The 16,662-nt window shown below is 36.8% G+C and overlaps 1 protein-coding gene across 2 annotated transcripts in view; it reads right to left on the minus strand.

Annotated features, from left to right (window-relative positions):
• Positions 1 to 16,662, minus strand: part of brinp2 (bone morphogenetic protein/retinoic acid inducible neural-specific 2) — a 138,137-nt gene that overhangs the window by 66,708 nt on the left and 54,767 nt on the right. For both annotated transcript variants that reach the window (XM_051698739.1, XM_051698740.1), the window contains 3 exons: positions 14,295 to 14,615; positions 4,181 to 4,371; positions 2,786 to 2,967 (listed from right to left, as the gene is read on the minus strand). In XM_051698739.1, the coding sequence (XP_051554699.1) occupies positions 2,786 to 2,967; positions 4,181 to 4,371; positions 14,295 to 14,566 (645 nt within the window). In that variant the 5' untranslated portion in view covers positions 14,567 to 14,615. The remainder of the gene's footprint in view (positions 1 to 2,785; positions 2,968 to 4,180; positions 4,372 to 14,294; positions 14,616 to 16,662) is intronic.

Consider the following 16,662-nt stretch of genomic DNA (forward strand, 5'->3'; position numbering starts at 1 on the left):
ATGTATAGTTAATGTGTTTGCCTTTTGCATAGAAGGATAAGAATGCAATGGAATGCATCAGAAATATTGCATAATCAGCTTTTGCAATGTTGGCATGCATTCCCAGATCAATTGTGATTAGTATATGCTTATGTAATTAGGAACCCTAATACTAAGCAAAAACATTGCCATAAACAAATTAACGAAGTCTAATTTTGTCATCATCTTTTCCATTAGGAAATATGCTTGCAAAACCTGCATCTCAAACCACAACAGAAATGTCCCTTGTATCAGACTGTAATTGTATGCAAGCAGGCATCCGCATATCTTGATTGGAAGTCAATGATATCTGTCTCTGTTCACCTTTCAGATGCATAATTTCCTGCACAGCTCACTCTGAAGGAATCATGATGTTGCAGTCACCAACCGTTCTACACCCACTCAGCAGCTGTGAGTTACACTGAGGGACACTTGACACATCATAGCTGCTTAAAGTGCAAATGTAAGTGCCTTAATTGCAGAAAAATTACCATGGCAACAAAACTGCCCATAATGGTAAACGTACACTACCGGTCAAAAGTTTTGAAGCACTTGACTGAAATGTTTCTCATGATCTTAAAAATCTTTTGATCTGAAGGCGTATGCTTAAATGTTTGAAATTAGATTTGTAGACAAAAATATATCATTACAAAACTAAAATTATATAAGAAAAAAAAAAAAAAGTAGTTTTTGAAATTGATGACTTGGACCAAATAATAAAGAAAAGCAGCCAGCAAGTGCCCAACATATATGGGAACTCCAATACTGTTTAAAAAGCATCCCAGGGTGATACCTCAAGAAGTTGGTAGAGAAAATGTCAAGAGTTCATGTCTGCAAATTCTAGGCACAGGGTGACTACTTTGAAGATGCTAAAATATAACACAGTTTTGATTTATTTTGGATTTTTATAGTCACAACATAATTCCCATAGTTCCATTTATGTAATTCCATAGTTTTGATGACTTTTACTATTATTCTAAAATGTGAAAAATAATTATAATAAAGCATGAGTGTTTCAAAACTTTTGACCGGTAGTGCATGTACCACAAGCTGAATATTCAGAGTTCAGCTGATTAATGGGAATCAAAGGCTCAACTCAAAGAAAAACAACAGAGAAATGGCTAACATGCTGGTAAACTTTTAAAATAAGGTGAATGCAAATGTAAAATTCAATAGTGGTGTAATAATTACACATAGTAAAATTAGTTTGGTTAACCTGGGGCACATGAAAAAATACAGTGAGGGAAATTCACTAAGAATAAATTGTGGCCATTAGTAGCACTGATTATTTGAATGCATTTGTCTGCAGTTTTAGCACCTACAGTAATTAATTCAGTATGCAAAACAGATAACATCACATACACACTAAAAATCATAATTTGATAATTTGCTGCTGCCAAGATCAATATAAATTTTTTGTCTAATTTTACAGAAAACCCCCTAAATTAAGAAATTATTGCAATAATTTATTAATAATATTGTACGTTTGCTATTTTTTTTGATAAACATAATTAAAATATATATATATATATTATTTCTATAGTTTAAAAGCATGCCATTTCAGTTCTGTGTCCTCTATTTTCAAGCAAAAAGTCTTCTTTTATTCCACTGAATGACAGCAAGTACTAGAAGAAAGAATTTTTACTCTTATCACCTTGCATCGTATTTTACTGATCTGAAATATAGGTGGTGCTCTAATGCAGTCTTTTTTTTTTTTTTTTTTTTTGTGCTAAGAGGTTCCACAATGTTTTGTTGAATATCTTGACTTCTGAGTTGTCTAGAAGTCCAAACTAGGTGTCATTGGAAAACCAGCTTTACAATGATGTTTAACATTTCATCTTCAATAGCTGAAAACATATTTTGCTGATGATTTGTTTCTCATACTTTTTCTACCGAACTTCATATTTTGTTCAATATTTTTTGACACAAAATTGGATTAGTCACCAAAGCAACCAAGCTCACAAACAAATACACGAGTAATTGATTTAACTCATTTGAAAGCTAACAACCCAAGGTAAGATTTGATATAAAGTTTGAGGCAATTTGGGGCTTACAGATCAGTGGTCAGTACAGAAAAGAGACCTTTGCATTTTATGCCTTACCGAAATGTCACTTTATGATATTTTTAAAAATATTTCAAATTGTGGTATTATGGCAACGATAATTCAAATCATGGTATTATGTACAGTCCTGAGAATGAGAGCTTTCATTTGATATATGACGTCTATTGAAGAGCTATGTGAAGGACTTTTATATTCATTTTAAAATCTCTACAACGTAACCTCTAGGTGGAGCCAATATGTGACACAAATGTTTTCAGGCCTTATTTTGTAAGTTATGGGGTTCTCTAAAGAGTTCAGATTCTAACCTTTCAAATGATACCACATACATGTATGCCTAACTTATGCATCCAGGGACTTCAGTGTTTTAAGTGATAAAATGGCTTACCATAGAGCCTCCCCTAGAGTTTGAGTTAAAATTATTTCCTTTTGTGTTCTGCAGAAGAGAGTCACATGCGTTCTGACATGAGAGTGAATAAATGACATAATTTAAGTTATCTGAAGAAATTACTAAGCACTGCGCTATTTCAGCCCATTTTGCACCCGTTTAAACTGGGTTGTGGGTGGTTAGTTAATAAGAAGCAGGTTTTTGTGCAGAAATAACACAACTGTTTAGTGAATTCGCACCACAGTCGCTCTAAAATGATAATGGCAGGAAATCATAGCTGAAACTGGATGAAACCAGAAGAAGCGGTCTTTTCCATTACCTTGATGGCAGATGTAGCGATCTGCAGGTGGTGCAGCTTTCGCAGGGTGCTTTCTCTGTCTGTGAAGTATGACGCTGCCAACTGGTGCAAGATTTCCAGGGAGACCACGGAGCTGTTTCCTTTTCCCTCTGTCTTTTTACTCAGCTTCTGTTTGTCCAAGAAGATTGTGAGCGACTCCTCCCCTTAGGAAAGAAGCATGCAGAACCCAATGCATGAGACATGGTGGTTGAAAAAAATATATGAAAGCTTCACTTTCCAAAGACAATGTTCAGCAAAGTGACAGTGATTTCTACTCATGTTGTCAGGCAGTTGTCCAAGTGTGCTATTGTATGAGATCCATACAGTCATTTCAGATGTTTTTTAGGTCTTCGTTGAATATCAATTACAGAAGTGAAGACAGAGAAGCAATAAAGATTACAAGGGAGACTCCAAAAGGAGTTTATTCCAAAGGGAGGTTGTTTTTTAATTTTTTTTATTCGAAATGTTTATTTGATGTGAGGCTAAGCCTGAAGTCCAGATAAATATTTTCAATCACATCAGGGCTAAAAAAGTGTCTGCATTTTTCTGTGGAGCCTAAGTGTTGTTATTTGTGTCAGTCTTATTAGTATGCACACAACAGCATTGTTCTCCCATTTGCTTAGCTTTGAGATGTTAATTACCAGTGTTCACAGTAGCTTTACCACTTCATTCATCTCCCTTGTCGCTAAAGTTCTCTAGCTTCACTGCATACATTCACCAATAAGTGACATTATAATTAGTGTGGGTAATGTAGATATGTAACATTTAGCTAGAGACAGTGAAAGGTTTGAAACCACTATTGGGACAAGCTGCCCTACTTATAATTTTGATGCCAGGGGGAGATGAGAGAATAAAAGTTTGAAAATGTTAGTTAATCAAAAGAGTCTGGGATGCCTTTGCAGTCTGATTTCTACTGTTTCTATTATATTTAAAACTAGATTTTTGCACTTTCTGAATAAAATATAAGTGGTGCTTACCCATGCAAAACTTGCTGTTTTGATGCTAGGCCCTAGCTAGGGTGTTGTGGGTTGTTGTTAAGGTGTTCTCGGTGATTGCTAGGTAGGTTGCTAGCTTACTGACCCAAGGCAAAAGAACCAATTTTATGACATTACATCTTGTGACATCATCATGTATACTTTTTAAAAGTATAACTTGTACATAGGTATTATAATGTATTAGTAGGCTACTGAAGTTACAATTGTTTTATGAAAAGATGTGGATTACAAAGGCTATTATAAGGCATAACAAACATCTTCATAATGCATTATATATACAGATTTCATGAATTGTTACCAAAATGCCTTGTTAAAATCACTGGAAAAACATTTTTCAATTCCATCTCTAACATACAGTAGAACTCGTGCAATATTGGCTTACCTCCCAGTGTGGCTGATACCAAGAAATGAGTGCCATATTTCTTGATCAGGTTTTCATGGATCTGCTGAAGGCTCGGCCTTCTCCCCAGAAGCCTGAGGTTGCGTAAAAACTCTGGCGCCAAAGGCAGTGGGGCTTTGAAGAAATCTCTCTTCTCTGTCACCAAGCTGTTCACTTTCCAGTGACTAAACTCCCTGTAAGACAAAACAAGCACAGTTAAGTGCTTTCAAGCCCAGCTAAAAGTAATGCATGTGGTGAATTTTGGAACCCATTTTTATTTAATATTTTTAAATTATGTTGTTAGTCATTGGTGGAACAGGGAACTGTGTCTCTTGGTCTGTGTGTGTATGTATGTGCAAGGTGTGAGACCACGAAAAAATGCTGATTTCAGCAGAAATTAAAGCTAACCATGCATAAATATGCATCAGAATTTGGTGCTGAATATTGATGCATCTAATCTGAATGCAGGGCAAAATATGTTTCAGAATCAGAATGAGCTTTATTGCCAAGTATGCTTACACACACAAGGAATTTGTCATGGTGACAGAAGCTTACAGTGCAAATGCAACCGTATATACATACAAACATATATATTTAAACATATACATATAGTGACATAAAAAAAATAAATAAGATATAACAGATAGAAGAGAAATATACAATAAAGCAATAATGTTGTTCGCATATTTTATAAACAGATGTGCAGGTGATGTATTGAAAAAGTGGTAGGATATGTTAAAGAATATACATGAAATATGGATATAAGTAGGAACGGATAGATTGAATATTGCACATTGTTGTATTGACAAAAGGAAAGTATTTGGGGGCCGTTTTAACTGTTCATGAGGTGTATGGCCTGAAGGAAAAAACTGTTCCTGTGCCTGGCTGTTCTGGTGCTCAGTGCTCTGTAGCACCGGCCAGAGGGCAATAGTTTGAAAAGGAAGTGTGCTGGGTGAATGGGGTCAAGAGTGATTTTACCAGCCCTTTTCATCACTCTGGATGTGTACAGTTCTAGCAGGGTAGGAATGAGAGTGTCAATAATCCTCTCAGCAGTCCGAACTATCCTTTGAAGTCTTCTGATGTCTGACTTGGTAGCTGAACCAAACCAGACAGTTATAGAAGTACAAAGGACAGACTCGATAACTGCTGATTAGAACTGTATCAGCAACGCCTGTGGCAGGTTGAACTTCCTCAGCTGGTGAAGGATGTACAACCTCTGCTGGGCCTTTTTCAAAATTGAGTCTATGTGGGTCTCCCACTTCAGGTCCTGTGAGATGGTAGTGCCCAGGAACCTGAATGACTCCACTGCTGCCACAGTGCTGTTCAGAATGGTGAGCGGGTTCAATGTTGGGGTGTCCACTGTAATTTCCACTGTTTTGAGCGTGTTCAGCTCTAGGTTATTTTGACTGCACCTGATGGCCAGCTGTTCAGCCTCCCTTCTGTATGCAGACTCATCGTCACCCTGGATGAGGCCAATGACAGTAGTGTCATATGCAAACTTGAGGAGCAGAGGAGTCCTTGGCAGTGCAGTCATTTGTGTACAGGGAGAAGAGTAGTGGGGAGAGTACTCATCCCTGGGGGGCACCAGTCTATAAACACAATAGAGCTTAGATGATGCAATTGGCAGCTTTGGTAACATGAACTCTGCACATGTGTAGTTGACACAAATTGTGCCCATGTACTTTAAACTTTTTCAACAACTTCATCATCGATTTTAAAAATAAAAATATATTTAATTCAATTTAAAAGGTTAAAATGATTGTTTAAATGATGGTTTAAATGAATGTTTAAGGGGAAGTATATATTTGGTCCTGTACCATTTCTAATAATCTTTTTAGTACAAATCTTAAAGAGAGATTTGTGCTTCCTTAAACATATCACCCAAAGGAATCACCTATTTGGGCTTAAAACGGTTCTAAGAGTTAATTAACAAAAGCAGTGGCTGTCCGACCATAAGTTAATGATGATATATGGTCTTAATTAAAGGGATTTAGCACCAGCTGATAGCACCTGGAACTCTGCTGGGGGGTGGGACACTCTCATCCAAAACACACTCCTTTTTAATACTGCCTTACCAGGAGGCCACTGCACCTGGGTATCTCAGCACTACACAGACTTGCTGTAATTTAGCTTCTTTTATTTGTTGTTTGTCTCTACTCTTTCAGCTAATTACAAGCAGTAAATACAGCTTTAATATAAGCTTTAATTGTTCTTCTGCGTTTTAAAGAAATGGTTCACCCAAAAATTTAAACTTCTTATTTACTCACCTTCATGTTGATCCAAACCTTATTTCTGTCTTTCGACTGTGGAGTTTGGAGAAGATCCTGGCCACTCTTTTCCATTTCATAAAATGAACGAAGACTGGGGCTTTCAAGCTCCAAAATGACAAAAAATTACCATAGAGCCATTCTAAAAGTGGTCTATACAACTTGCGGGCTATATTTAAAGTCTTCTGAAGTCATACAACAGCTTTGTGTGTGGAACAGATGGAAATTTAAGTAGTTATTTGCTGCTAATCTTTCCCTCCAGCAACTCTGGACTAATGTGATCTGAACTTGAAATTTTGTGGTAAAGTCATATGGATCACTGTAATTGTCATTCACTTTCATTATGTGGATTTCTTGAAAAGTCTTGACAAATTCATCTTTTGTGTTCTGTGGCCTTGTGGGTTTAGTGACATGAAGGTGAATAAATGATGACAATTTTCGTTTTTGGGTGAACTGTCCCTTTAACTTGCAGTCTGTATCTGTGATGCACACACACGCACGTGCACACACATGCACACACACACACACACACACATTCGAAAGCGAGAACTGCTGATCTGCAACACTTTGCTCTGCTGAATTAAAACTGGGTCTTCTGGCCTGTTTGTGTGAGCCTGCCAATCAAGCGTGGGGCGGCAGGTTTGCTCTATGAAACACTCTCAAAATATGTCTTCACTTCTCAAACTGTTCACTCATTAAAACAGACACATACCTTTAACAGATGCATTTAATGAATAGTCTGTCCTCTACCCAAAGGTGGACAGTATAGCAAAGTCATTGATACTACTTAGAAATTCCATCTGGATGGAGGTTAGTGTTTTGCAGAGTTTGGTGAATGAAGGAGGGAAAATAGCAGAATAGCAATTAGAGTCTCTTTCTTCTCCCCAGTTAATGGGTGTTGGCAGTGCATTCTGCTATGGTGTTTGTGCTCAGCACACTAATGGGTGCCTCCCAACACATACTCACTAATTTGAGTCAGTTAAACATTTCTTCCAAGAGAAACTTAATCCGAAATATGTATTTCTTGACAAGTAGCCAGTAGAGTTCTGCTCCAGAGCAGTGTTTTCTTTTTTTGGTAAATGGAAAAATGGTTGTAATGGGATAAAACATTTTGTCGTGCACCAAAGGCTTTATTTTGTCAGGTTGAAAAGCCTTGACACTGAGCTTGAATCTTAATTACTCAATAAGAGTCACAGTGCTAAATGCTGTAATTAGATTTTCTAGCTTGGTGCCCCCAGTCCCTCAATAAGAAAACACAAATTTCTTTAATACCAGGTGTTGGAAGATCAAGTAAGACCTTATTTAAATATACTAAAAAATGCCATGATAAAGTATTGATTATCCAAACTGCTACAAGATTGTAACAATGTTGGAATGGCTTAACTGTTTAAGGAGCTGTTTAAGCAGGACATGTTCTTGGAGCACAATAGAGAGCAAGAGAATGCATTTTTCAAATCTGAACTACGTCTTGACACATCACCTAAAAAAGCAACAAAGTAAACAAATGCATCTGTTCCCATGCATCTCTACATAAACCAACAATTAAAAAATAAATAAAAACAAAATACTGCAGATGCAATATGGGAATTCTCAGCAGCCCCTGTGGTGAGCATGATTCTTTGTCTGGAATGGTTGGACATTCCATTCCAGGGACATTATGTTCACACCGTGAAGACCTTCACACTTTACGTCAGTATGAAATCAGATCAGAACTGACATGAATTTGATTGGAGTGACAGACTATCAGGCTCTCTGGCCTTTATTATGTCTGGGAAATATTTGTTTCCAGTGCATTTGGACTTTTGTCTGTCTCTAAAATGAAATAGTATCTTTGTGTCAACTAAAGTACTGTAAGTATGATATATTGCCTTCCTTCTCACCCAGAGACACTGAAGCATCTAGTGAACTCAGTGTTGTGCAAGAGCATTTTTCTAATCTGCGCTTTCTCAAATTACATTGCAGATTTACATCTTTCTGTTTTTATAATTTCAAAATTTGGAGGAAACAATTTATTATAATGATATTAAGAAGGTAACATTTGCATTATTGCAAAAGAGGCTCTGGGTTGTGCTAAATATACAAAATCCATTTCTGAATATCCATTAGGTAAGAAAACTAGATCAGTGGTTCTCAACTGGTGGGTTGTGAGGCAAAAATGGGTCGGAGGTCTCTTCTGATAGGGCTGCGTACAGCAGGAAACAAAAACAATGCTCACTGCAAATAACAGAATGCAAATAACCATATAATTGTGCATAGTTAGGATAGCAATATAAATAGGCTTATCAACTTTTAAAAAGAATGAAAAATGTTTACTATATTTTTATTTATTTATTTATTTTGTTATGGCTCAAATCATACTCTATGATATTTTGGCACAACTTTATATATCACTTGGTAGAAGTTAGCCAAATTATGCAGATGCCAACATGGGCAGGTTGCATAAAACGCCCTCATCCTCGAAAAATTATGAACAAAACAACTTAAAGGAATAGTTCACTCAAAACAAAAAAAAAAAAAAAAAAAAAAAAAAAAATTCTCTCATCATTTACTCACCCTTATGCCATCCCAGATCTGCTGAACTCAAATGAAGAAGTTTAGAAGAATTCTCAACTCTTTTGGTCCATACAATGCAACTGGATGGGTGCCAACATTTTTAACCTCTAAAAATCACATAAGTCAGCATATAAGTAATCCATAAGACTCCAGTGGTTAAATCAATGTCTTTAGAAGTGATATGATCGGTTTGGGTGAGAAACAGATCAATATTTAAGTCCTTTTTTTACTATAAATTATCCTCCCTGCTCCATCAATCTCCACTTTAACTTTCACATTCTTCTTTTGTTTTTGGTGATTCACATTCTTCATGCATATTGCCCCCTAGAGGGCAGGGAGAAGAATTTCTAGCAAAAATTTACTTAAATATTGATCTGTTTCTCACCCACACCTATCATATCACTTCTGAAGATATGGATTAAAACACTGGAGTCGTACAGATTAATTGTATGCTGGATTTATGTGCATTTTGAGCGTCAAACTTTTGCCACCCATTCACTTGCATTGTATGGACCTACAGAGCAGAAACATTTTCTCTAAAAATCTTCATTTGTGTTCTTCAGAAGAAAGAAAGTCATTCACATCTGGGATGGCATGAGAGTGAGTAAATGATGAGATCATTTTCATTTTTGGGTGAACTATTCCTTTAAGTTAAAAAAAAAAAAAAAAAAACACAAAAAAAAAAAAAAAACAGACCACATTAAATACAGGTTCAAAAGGATAAACATAGTTTGTGCAAAACCACAATGAGATTTGTGAGGTAAATTCAGGGACTGCTTTGTATTGTGAAAGCAGCTTTAATATATTTTTAAAGAAGGATTAATCACCAAAGTTAAGCAAATACAAAATGACAAAATCATGCTTTCAGCAAAACCAAAACTACACAATGGAGAAAAAAAAGAAAGAAAAAGCTGCTCAGCAAAAACTCTGCACTGGCAAACATCAATATACAGAGTGAAATTTGACTCTGATCTATGAAAGCTCAGACAATGTTTGTCAAATCTAAAATATCCTTTAGAGAATGATTGAAGTGGGAAATTGCATCAAGTCAACAGAACACAAAGGCGCTTCTTTTCAAGCCCCTGTACCATTCTTTTTTCCATTATAATTCAAAGCAAGCATCTCCAAGGTTGCCAGCCATTTGTCTTATTAATTCTGCATTGTGTAGACCAATGTCACCTGTACAAAAACGCTGTAGTCATAATTCACCTCATCAGAACACTTGCATTTCACAGTTTGCCAGTTTCAAAACACGAAATTACGTTCTCTCTCTCAATCATTTATAGCTTAAAGATGTCTTCACTATTTTTTTTTTAATGCTGATACTCGTTGCCTCTGGAAATCAGCTGTTTCCAGGTTACTGTGCCCCAGGGAGTGGCTCCCTACTGGTTGTCACTGCCGTCATGTTGTGCAGCACCAATCTTGGTCTACAGATGATAGCACAAATGGGAGTTAATAAATCATCTACATTTCACATAGGAAGGGTAGTGCGTCATTGTTCTACCCTCCTCTACAATCATAAATAAGTGTACAGTGCGTTTCCAATAGTTGTCCATGTTCCTTGGTTAATTTTTTTACATTTAATTTTTAATGAAAAATGCAACATTTTTTTCTTAATGTTGCACTAGCCAATATGTCAGTCACCTTGGACTTGTAGAAATCAATGTTGATGTCATTGAAGAAATGCGCTACTCACAGTCAGCAATGATTAATTTATTCTGTATGAAAGTATCTGCTAACAGGGGGCTTACCAAGATAAAATAAGTAGTATTTGGCTTTTATTAGGCTACTGATTGACTGGAGTCTTCATCTCAAGTGAATGTGCATGATTTTTATCAGAGCTATTCATTTGGATACAGTTTATTTCTTTAGGGATAAAACATTTAATGAGGATAGAAGTACTTAATATTTATTTAGATGCATAATTGTCTAATATTGTACATTACACAAGGTCCCACAGTGCAGAAGTTTGTGTTTTTGGATTAATTTTTAATTTAATAATTCAAACACATTGCTTGGGATGAAACATCAAACTAAATGAAGTGCATCTGCTTAGCTGCTGAATGTTAGTGGGAGGTCACTTCTGTAGTTCTGTTATATTCTCTCTTAAAAGGCTTTTCTGTTTATTTCTTTATATTGAGCTCACAGAGGGTTCCATATTGAGTAACTTTTGAATCTAAATGTCAACTGCTGTGTATGTTCCTAAAGCCCCGGAACAAAGCAAAGTAGTGCAAGTGCATGTCTCTTTCCATTTACAACAGAAATCCCCATCGGAGCTGGCAGTATGACTAAAGACCATAGAATTCACTCTGCCGGGGATCCTTTGGTGCAATGTAACCTCCCAGAGGGGAGTTGTGCCCAAGGAAGCAGTAAAAGTTACAATCCCTTAGTGAATGCCTGCTGGTGTTCTCCTCTTATGATGTGCAAACCTAGCCACCAAAACCCAGTTTCTCTTCTCGGAAGTCCTTTCGAAAAAGATGATCAAATCAAAGGGCCAATGCAATGACCAACTGAAGTCCGTCACTGCTGTGTGAGTTCAGGGATGCCATTTACAATGCATCTGAACTATGAAGCACAATCAAAAGACTTGCATACAAACAGATGCACACTCAAAACACCCTGCTGGAACACACCCACGCAGACTCTTTGGCCAGCAAGACAACCTTTTCAGACAGTGCTGGCAGAGGCTTGGTTCCCCCCTCACTGAGTCCATCACAGTTCAACAGGCCTTTCTCTGCCCAGCTGCTGTAGGCATGCTGAGTTCTGAATTTGGTGAGCAGGGAGAGTAGGACAGTATCGGCTACGTACTACGCAGAGGAATCCGGCAAAAAGGCCAAACTCCCCTGACAGTGCTGAGGTCAGTCACAGTAATATGCCAAACATACTTTTCCTTTCTGTTGTGCATGTGCCTTTGATGCGGACTGGAATGAATTCCTAGTAATCAATAATTAAAGGGATAGTTCACTCAGAAATTGTTCACTCATTTACTCAACCTCATGCCATCACAGGTGTGTATGACTTTCATTCTTCAGAACACATTTGAAGGAAAAAAGAAAAATATCTCAGTTCAGTAGGTCCTTAAAATGCAAATGGATGGGGATCAGACCTTCGAACCTCCAAAAATCACAGACAGTCAGCATAAACGTCATCCATGTAACTCCAGCGGTTAAATTAATATCTTCTAAAGCGATACGATCAATTTTGGTGTGAAAAAGGTCACAATAGCACTGAGTTCAAGTGGTTTCTCATGTGACAAATTCGCGTTGGCATGTTACGGACGTAAACTCACCTTCTTTTCTCGGTTGAGACATCCTGGATAAGCACACAAACGCACCATTGTGAGTAAAGAAAAATATTAAAATACAGATTTAAACCAAAGCCAACAAAGCTTCTGTACAGCGTTCCTCCTACTCACTTGTAAACAGCACTGCTCTTCCAGGTGTGTCTCACCTGCGTCAGTTGTCACGTGAACATGCCAACGTGATTACATCACATGCTCATACTGCTGCTGGCTGGAAGTGATGCTTATAGTTAAAAAGTACTTATTGCACTTATGCAAAAATGTGTCTTATGCACCAAAAGCAATCGTATCACTTTCGAAAACATTAACTTAACCGCTGGAGTTGTATGAATGACGTTTATGCTGACTGTCTGTTCTTTTTGGAGCTTTAGAGTTCTGATCACCATCCACTTGCCGTTTGTATTGCATCAGAATAATGAGAGAGCATAGAGTAGGTAGTGCTAAGGTCATGTGTTCGATTCACAGTGAACACACATACTGATAAAATACCTTGAATGCATCATGCATCAGTTGCTAAATCTTAAATGCAAAGTAGCCTAAAATACTGTGTGGGGGTGTGTGTGTGTGTGTGTGTGTGTGTGTGTGTGTGTGTGTGTGTGTGTATATATATATATATATATATATATATATATATATATATATATATATATATATATATATATATATATATACACACACAAATATACACACACACACTACCGGTCAAAAGTTTTGAAGCACTCACTCATTCTTTATTATTTATATATATATATATATATATATATATATATATATATATATATATATATATATATATATATATATATATTTATTTATTTTTATTTTTTTTATTTTTTTCCACATTTTAGAATAAAAGTAAAGTCATCAAAACTATGGAATAACATAAATGGAACTATGGGGATTATGTTGTGACTAAACATATTCCAAAATAAATCAAAACTGTGTTATATTTTAGCATCTTCAAAGTAGTCACACTTTGCCTAGAATTTGCAGACATGAACTCTTGATATTTTCTCAACCAACTTCTTGAGGTATCACCCTGGGATGCTTTTTAAACAATGTTTAAGGAGTTCTCATCTATGTTGGGCACTTATTGGCTGCTTTTCTTTATTATTTGGTCCAAGTCATCAATTTCAAAAACTTTTCTTTTTAAATTAAATTTTAGTTTTATAATGAAATAAATTAATAAGGTGGCACAATTTTAGTTTTGTCTACAAAACTAATTTAAAACATTTAAGCATAGTCCTTCAGATCAAAAGATTTTTATCATCATAAGAAACATTTCAGTCAAGTGTTTCAAAACTTTTGACTGGTAGTACATATCTCTCTCTCTCTCTCTCTCTCTCTATATATATATATATATATATATATATATATATATATATATATAGAATGAAGATTTTATTTTTAAATAGCTCCAAAGACATGTGCCCAGGTACCTCACAGGACCATAATCCGGCCCTGTGTAAATATCCATAATGTTGTAGTGGGTTACTAATATTCGACTCCCTTAAATTATATCACAATGTGCTTTTTTGTCATTTTGGAGCTTGAAATCACTGGTCCCCAACTGTAACTTTTATACAAAAAAGGCAGCCTGAATATTTCTCAAATATTCACCTTTTATGTTTCACAGAAGTAAGTCATACAGGTTTGAGTCTAAATGAATATGAGTAAATGATGACAGAATTTCCATGTTTGTGTGAACTATTCCTTTAAGCATTTTGCTAATTTGAATATGATTTCAGCTACCAATAAGACTGTAGTCAACTCTATTTAAGGCATTTTACCATATTTAAACACATTTTTATGTAATTTTTTAACAGAAAATGTAATAAAGGTATACAGAATCAGTGTGGACCACTTTCTCACTTATTACTTGATATTTAAAAAGACAAAATAAGCATTCTGTTGCTGTTATATAATAGCTTGTCAATTCAGAGGACAGTGGATAGACTGTATTTTCCACTAATAAGATAATCTTCACAACACAAACCTGTAGATTTTGTAGCGTGTGGAGAAGCCTTGTTGGATGCGTTCTTTGAACTCTGTATATTCTGGACAGCGATGGAAGGGCCCTTTATCAGACAGGAGCCAGTCCAGCTGGCCGCTGCCCCATCCGGAGATGGAAATGAAAGGTGAGGTTTTCTGGTTCAGAGGCTCAGCCAGAGCCAGGAACCAGCTCAGTGAGCACAGAGGTGCCCAATGCAACAGGAGCATCAAGAGGAACCATCTAACAACCGCAGCTCTCTGCCAACACATCGCCATCCTGCCTCTGGGCACCTGCTGCCAGCATTCTTCTGCCAGTCCCTTTGACCTGCACAGACAGGGAGAGAACAAAGGTACTACTTTTTAAACTGTAAAGTATAGTACAGTACAGCACAGTATAGCATAAGAATAACACAGCATTGCAAAAAAAAAATAAAAAATAAAATAAATACAATTTGTTAGACAAGTATGAGAAATTATACACTGTAAAGTGAAAATGAGCTGTTTTTTCATCAGGAAGCTATTTCTACCTGACCTGACTCTAAAAAATGACTTTCATTGGTTTAACCTTATGCAGTCAGGTTGATTCAGTCTTAAGTAATATATTTGACTTGAATAAAACCAGTACATTTTGATATGACCACACAAAATACATTTTTGGGGTTATTTGACAAAAAATATTTTACAGTGTAGCAAAGTGCCATGAAAATGACAAATTGACAAAAATATGAAGATTAAAAAATACAGCAAATCCAAGAATTTTATTTTGTTAGGTGCAAATTCAGTTTAGGAGTTTCAACCATTGTCTTGAAAATGTCTGCCTCCCTTTTCTGCTATTGAGCAGATGAGCATTTGGTTCGTGAGTCATGGTAAACACTTAGTTAGTTACAGCAGGATTGGGAAAAACACAAGTCTGAAAATAATGTTTTACGTGTATGTAAAAAAAAAAAAAAAAAAAAAAAAAGGGCCACTGGGGACTGAATATTAATGAGTGAGCATAGATTATGTACGACGACACGTGTAGACATGGGCTTTGGGAGTGAGTGGGGATGCTTCATGCCCCAATGCATACAAAATCAAACGATTAATTCTATACAGGGGGAAATATTCCCTGACATTTATAATCCCCCTCAAATCCATGATGAAAATTAATTTTCAGAAGGACTAAATGCATGTTTGGATTCCTAACGATGCATAAACAACCTTGCGTTCATTTCTAACCACAGCAAGGGAATATAGTGAATTTTTAAAAGGCAATTAGAGAAGAGCAAATAGTTAGAAAAATAAAACTGGGCAGAGGGTGTTGAAATAGTGAAAATGTCTCTACTTTATGCAAATGAGGAATTAAAAATGCCAGGCACCAGCCAGTCACTGTGAGCTGAAAGCAGTGACGTCTGTCATCATAAGCGCTTAAAATATGCCTTTAATGAAAGAGTATCTGCTGGATTCAGTGCTTTAATCACATCATCATGTATATTTCTGACTTCAAACAGACTTCAAATGATGATTCCACACAATACTGAGGCTGGGTAATAATCGTGTGATAAATCAACACTGTTTGTACATTGTGGGCATTCGGAGCTGAAGCTGGCATCTTTCCAACTGTAAACGCACATATATAAAATGATATTATTGTTTGTGTACTGAAAACAAGAAGTGTAGGTCTCTGCGGAAATACACACTGGCTTTGCATATTACAAACTTGCCCCACAGCGGCAGCTCTCTGGCGTGGTGAGCGGTGTTCAGTTCAGAGTTTTTCAGCGCCACAGTGGAAATGTACGGTAAGGGCACCTACACAGAGTTAATGCTGCGTCAGAGAATGCTGCGAATACATTGATTTCAGAGGGGATGGTGTGTCGGTAGATGGAGAGGCTGAAACATTGCTGAAACAGAGAATGATGCGAATACATTGATTTCAGAGGGGATGGTGTGTCGGTAGATGGAGAGGCTGAAACATTTTGCTGAAATGCACTCTGGTGTAGGCATCATTGACCAATGAGAATCTCAGAGAGAGACTGCATTGGTTATGCTGTGAAGTCTGAAAACAAAACAAAACAAAAAACACGGCGGTGTCACGGTTCTGGTAAGCCCGCAGGTTTGTTTTGTCATTTTCTCTCCCTCATGTTTCGCAGGCGCGCTCAACTGGCACGATCGGCGTTTCCATGGTAACGTTCATTGTTCTCAGGGCGGCGCTGATCATGCCATTGATTGCTTGTCGAGAAACACCTGTTCCAGCCTGACTGCACTCCCTACATATGCCCTCATGTTTCTCTGTTTCTTTGCCAAATTATTATGCTAAGTTGAGAACTAACCTCGCTCTCCTTGTCTAGCTGGTCTTGTCACTCTGTTGGTTGCCCGCGTTGTTCGGATTGTGG

Source organism: Myxocyprinus asiaticus, chromosome 5 (assembly GCF_019703515.2).
Source record: "Myxocyprinus asiaticus isolate MX2 ecotype Aquarium Trade chromosome 5, UBuf_Myxa_2, whole genome shotgun sequence".
Taxonomy (NCBI): domain Eukaryota; kingdom Metazoa; phylum Chordata; class Actinopteri; order Cypriniformes; family Catostomidae; genus Myxocyprinus; species Myxocyprinus asiaticus.